At 31.8% G+C, this 5351-nt stretch overlaps 1 protein-coding gene across 2 annotated transcripts; it reads left to right on the forward strand.

Annotated features, from left to right (window-relative positions):
* The first annotated feature begins 1981 nt into the window (after positions 1–1981).
* On the forward strand, positions 1982–4697 carry LOC126665515 (probable WRKY transcription factor 31). 2 transcript variants are annotated; one of them, XM_050358336.2, is made up of 6 exons: positions 1982–2531; positions 2634–2732; positions 2852–2995; positions 3119–3496; positions 3595–3708; positions 3821–4697. In XM_050358336.2, the coding sequence occupies exons 1-6, from the start codon at positions 2148–2150 to the stop codon at positions 4403–4405; spliced, it is 1704 nt and encodes a 567-aa protein (XP_050214293.1). In that variant the 5' UTR covers positions 1982–2147; the 3' UTR covers positions 4406–4697. The 2 variants fall into 2 exon arrangements, with proteins under 2 accessions (XP_050214293.1, XP_050214292.1); XM_050358335.2 differs by having other exon boundaries at positions 1983–2531; positions 2837–2995.
* Positions 4698–5351: the final 654 nt, after the last annotated feature.

Genomic DNA, 5351 nt, shown 5'->3' on the forward strand with positions numbered 1-5351 from the left:
CTTTTAATAATTATGATAGAATTATTGAAATTGAAAGTTTTAGTAAGATTTATAAAAAAATTAGAAAAAGTTTAATTTATTTAGTTGCTTAGATTAGAAAAATTTAGTTTTGTAATATGATTTGTTTCTTTTTAAAATTTCACCTAGATAAATGTATAATTGCAAAATACTACTATTAAATTTCAAAAAAAAAAAGTTTCACTTGTATAGTTTTGTTGGTGATTGAAAACATTTAAAAGGACATAGTTGATATTTAAAGATAAAAGGTTTAAATATAAATTTAAAAGAAATATACATTCGACACTTGAATAATAAATCTTAAAAATTCCAGTCGTCACTCTAATATTTTTTCCAACAAAAGATAATGTCTTAACACCTTTCAAAACAAATCTTAAACTATTTTTTTGGAGATATTTAAAGCTTTAAAATTGTGTAAGATTTATACTCCATATGTTTTTTTTTATTTTGTCACGTTGAACGCGGCGCCTAATTCGGGGCGGTGGATTTATTTCATAGCTTTGATTTCTTAGTTTTTTTATATAGTTTTCTTAAGGGATTTGATTTAGGAAAGAGTCAAACACTTCCTTGACGAAAACCTACCCCTTCTCTTTCTCTGTTCTTTCTATTTTTCTAAGTTCTTTGTGGAAAATAAAGGATACTATAATACAATCCAATTTACATAATACAATACACTTATAACTATTAACATATATTTTAGTACCTTAAATTATAAATGAAGCGCTGAACAGTTTCCATTAGAATTTTGAACTTATTTTTTCTCACGGAACCTCCAACTTTAAATATATATATAATTATAAAATTTTCTATATATGCTATTTAATAATTCTTTTTTATTACATAATATCACATAGTACAATTTTTTTGAAAAATCTAGTTAAATTATTGTTAATTTTTAATTCTTTTATTTTAGAAGATTGGAAAAGTTTTGAGAATTATTGCCTCAGTATTTCTCATAACTATTTTTTTCTCACATAATACAAATAGAAAATAAATTATCTTGAAGAATTATAAAAATCACATGAGAGTTATTGATAAAATAATATATAAATGAAGTAAAGAATAGTTATTTATTTTGAGCGTTTAACTTAACTTGGGTAATAGATAATGATTCTACAACATTAATAAATATATCCATAGTCAAAAAATATTGTAAACCTTTTGGTTTTGGCCTTGTTGCTGCAAAATGAAAATGTGAGTCGATTTAAAAATGAACAGGGCAACGCACTCCCTAAATTTTTGGAGTTCTAGTATAAAATTATTTATATTTATTTGAGCATCTATTTTTAATTTTGTTTATTTTTAAATCAAATAACTCTATAATTGCATTTTAAAAACATATAAAATATAAATTAGAGACGAGTGATGCGAAATAAAAATTAAAAAAATTTCCTAATTGTTGCGAGAAAATTATTCTTAACTTATTTTTTATAATAAAAATATAAATTATGAGATTATTTAACTCATAAATAAAGAATTTTAAAATTTGTTGCCAAATAAATAAAAACTGAGTTAAAGATCCTATGTGGGGCGCTTTGATTTTTTGTTCATTTAAAAAGCCGAGAAAATTTTAGGTAGACTCAGTTTACCACGTCATCCGTGTACTCACCCTATCACATAATGACACATCATAAAATGATGGTAATTTTATAAATTCGTTTATTATTTATTTATACATTTGAATGGTAATATTATTAAATTGTCATCATTTTAATGATTTATTATTATGCATAAAATTAGTCCAGGAATAATGTGATGGTCTATCTAAGAAGTTCTCTTAAAAACCGGTTAATTAAATGGTTTTATTGATGAAAAAGGAAAAGTAAACAAAAAAGGAAGAAAATAGTGAGTAGACAGGTGGCAAACTGACGCAGGATCTGACGCATGAAAATCCCAAAAAAGACTGAAAAATGGAAAAATGGAAATCTAACAGTATTTATTGTTAATAAATTTGGTCTACGTCCAACCCTTTTTATAGCCGACCCAATTGCACCGGTAAAAGACTTCACAGACTTCTCACACATAACACCTTTTCTTCTTCTCCGATCTCCTCTCTCTCTCTCTCTGCATCTCCATCTATATCTACACCACTCTCCACCTTCATCACTTCTTTATTTTCTTCATCTTATATGGACAAAGGATGGGGTCTTACTCTTGAATCTGCAGACCACCCTCTCGTCAACTCTTTCTTTTCCAGCTCCACCGCCACCCGCCCGGACGGAAATTTTAAGAGAAACAATATCTTTGACATGAGTGATTCTGTTAGAATGTTTCCCTTCCGCCCGGTTAACCTTACCCCAGCTCATTCTCCCGCCGATCATGATCGCAGCCGGCTGCCTGCTAGCGAACTCGATTTCTTTTCCGATAACAAGAATAGGGTAGCTTCTGATATCAATAATAACGATGATCTTGATGTTGATCGTGATCATGATGATTCAAAAGCTACTAATATTTCTGTCAAGAAAGAAAATTCTTATGGTGATGTCGCTCCAAGGTCCAATCTTGGTGTGAATGTAAGTCAACCATTTCTTTCATTCTACAATTTTAGTTCTAATTCTATAGAAATATAAATTTGTTTTTCTTACTTAAAATTTTACGGTGAATTTTGGTTGCAGACTGGATTGCACCTTCTTACAGCTAACACTGGAAGTGATGAATCCATGGTGGATGATGGAGTTTCCTCTGAAGTTGATGATAAACGATCCAAAAGTGAGGTAAGAATATCTATTTTTTTCTTAGCAAGAAATGAAAACCCAAATTTTAAATTTTATTATAGTATGCTTAGAAGATTGCCCAATAATTAAAGATTTATTTGCAGCTAGTACAATTGCAGGTTGATCTCCAAAGAATGAATGATGAGAATCAAAAGTTAAGAGACATGCTGAGTCAAGTTACCACCAATTATAATGCTTTACATATGCATCTTCTAGCTTTAATGCAGCAGCAACAACAAAAACATGAAGCTCAAGAGCTTGAGGTAAATAAATTATTTCCTTTCATTAATTTTCTCAAGTTTAAAGCCTAATTAAGTAAAATTCTACTTTATTACAGCACTTAATTGTTAGTTATATTCATTTGTTTGACTATTATGTAAATTCAGGTTATACAAGGAAAATCCGAGGAAAAGAAACATGAGATGGTGCCGAGGCAATTCTTGGATCCTGGTCCATCGGCTGAAACGGATGAGATATCTCATTCGTCATCGGACGATGAAAGGACTCGTTCAGGCACACCTCAAACTAATATGGAAACAGCATCTGTCAAAAATAATGGCAAACGGGAGATGTGTTCATATGATCAAGAGAATTCTACCGCAATTATTGCGCGAGAAGACAGCCCTGAGTCGGAAACTCGGGGTTGGAATCCTAATAAAGTTCAAAAACTGAGTCCACCTAACAGAGTTAACATTGAGCAAAACACCGACGCCACCATGAGAAAAGCCCGTGTCTCAGTTCGAGCTCGATCCGAAGCTCCCATGGTGAGCATTTATTTATTAAAGATTACATATAGTCTAGCCTTCTTCAGCAATCAATTATTTTAGTGTCTAATTATTTCGATTTGACTATGATTAATCAGATCACTGATGGGTGCCAATGGAGAAAATACGGGCAAAAGATGGCTAAAGGAAATCCATGTCCTAGAGCTTACTATAGGTGCACCATGGCCGTTGGTTGTCCAGTTCGTAAGCAAGTATGTTCTAACTTATAAAGAAATTTGATCGTAAAATAACCAATTCTTTTAAGAGTTCAAGCTCTTAGACGAAACTCGAGTGAGAATAACAATTATGGTGTTTGAATTACAGGTTCAACGGTGTGCGGAGGACAGATCAATATTGATAACCACATACGAAGGAAGTCATAACCACCCTCTACCGCCGGCAGCAATGGCGATGGCATCAACGACAGCCGCCGCCGCAAGCATGCTACTCTCAGGATCAATGTCGAGTGCAGATGGGATAATGAATCCTAATTTACTAGCAAGAGCAATCCTGCCATGTTCATCAAGTGTAGCCACTATTTCAGCATCAGCCCCATTTCCGACAGTAACATTAGACCTCACTCACGGTCCAAATCCCTTACAACCGCACCAAAGACCTCCGACACATTTCCAAGTCCCATTTCCAGGCCAACCCCAAGTTTTTGGTCAAGCCCTTTACAATCAATCAAAATTTTCCGGTCTCCAATTATCTCAGGAATTATCCCATCCTCAATCTCAGCAACATTCCACAGTTGATCAAGTGAGCGCTGCCACAGCTGCCATCACCGCCGATCCCAACTTCACAGCAGCTCTCGCAGCGGCCATCACCTCGATTATTGGTGGGGCTAACGGCAGTTCCGCCAATAGCCACATTAACAGCAATGGAAATAACACAAGCAACAGAAACTAGCTAGAAAACGTCCCATTTTTCAAGTATTTTGATCCTTTGTTATAGTTTGTTAATTTCAGTTCTTTCATTTTTTTAATTAGTTCTTTTTGGGGGGATAACTGGAGATTACATGTTCATAATATTTAGTTCTGGCTGGGGCCGGGAAGAGGGATCCAAACACAAATATTTTTTTCTCATTGTAATTTGATTTTGAATAACTTGTGTTATTAGTTGTTTAGTGAGATATACAAGAAATACAAAAAAGTTGGCATAGTTGAAATTTGTTAATAAAAGTTAAAGAATTGAAATTCAATTCAATGTTCAACTCATAGAAGTAATATGTTTTTGTGGTTCAAGTCTAAGAGAGCAGTCACGAAACTGCCAAGAAGAAGAAAAAAAGTAAAGAAAAGACAATGAATTGGGATGAGGTTAGCAGTCAAGAAATACGGCTATGAGAATGAGACACGTAAAATGGTGAAAGTTGGAGTGTTAGGACCGGCATTCATTGTTGAAAACAACAAGTTGTGTTCTTAAGATACAATGCATCGATGACTAGATAATTATCTTTCTAATTATTTTGATTTTTGATACAAAGAAAGACTTTAAAAAGACTTTTGAAGCAACAATTTGTAGATGGCCGTGATTGAAAATAAAGTTGGATTAATTACAAAATGAATTTAAATATTTATATGGAGTATAGATGTTAATTTTTTGTTTATAATAGTAATATCTTTTTATCAAAAAATTACTTTGAATAGCGAAAATTAATATTTCATGTATAACATTATTAATTTTAAAATAATAACAACAAAATATGTCATCCTCTTTGTTCCATTTTATATGTTATTTTTATATATTCACATATATTATAAATATATAAAGTGTTATAGATATATTTCTAATATCATCTATTCTTATTATTGGTTATATACGTTAATTTATATATTAAATTCATTGATGTTATGAA

This window comes from Mercurialis annua, linkage group LG1-X (genome assembly GCF_937616625.2).
Source record: "Mercurialis annua linkage group LG1-X, ddMerAnnu1.2, whole genome shotgun sequence".
NCBI lineage: Eukaryota > Viridiplantae > Streptophyta > Magnoliopsida > Malpighiales > Euphorbiaceae > Mercurialis > Mercurialis annua.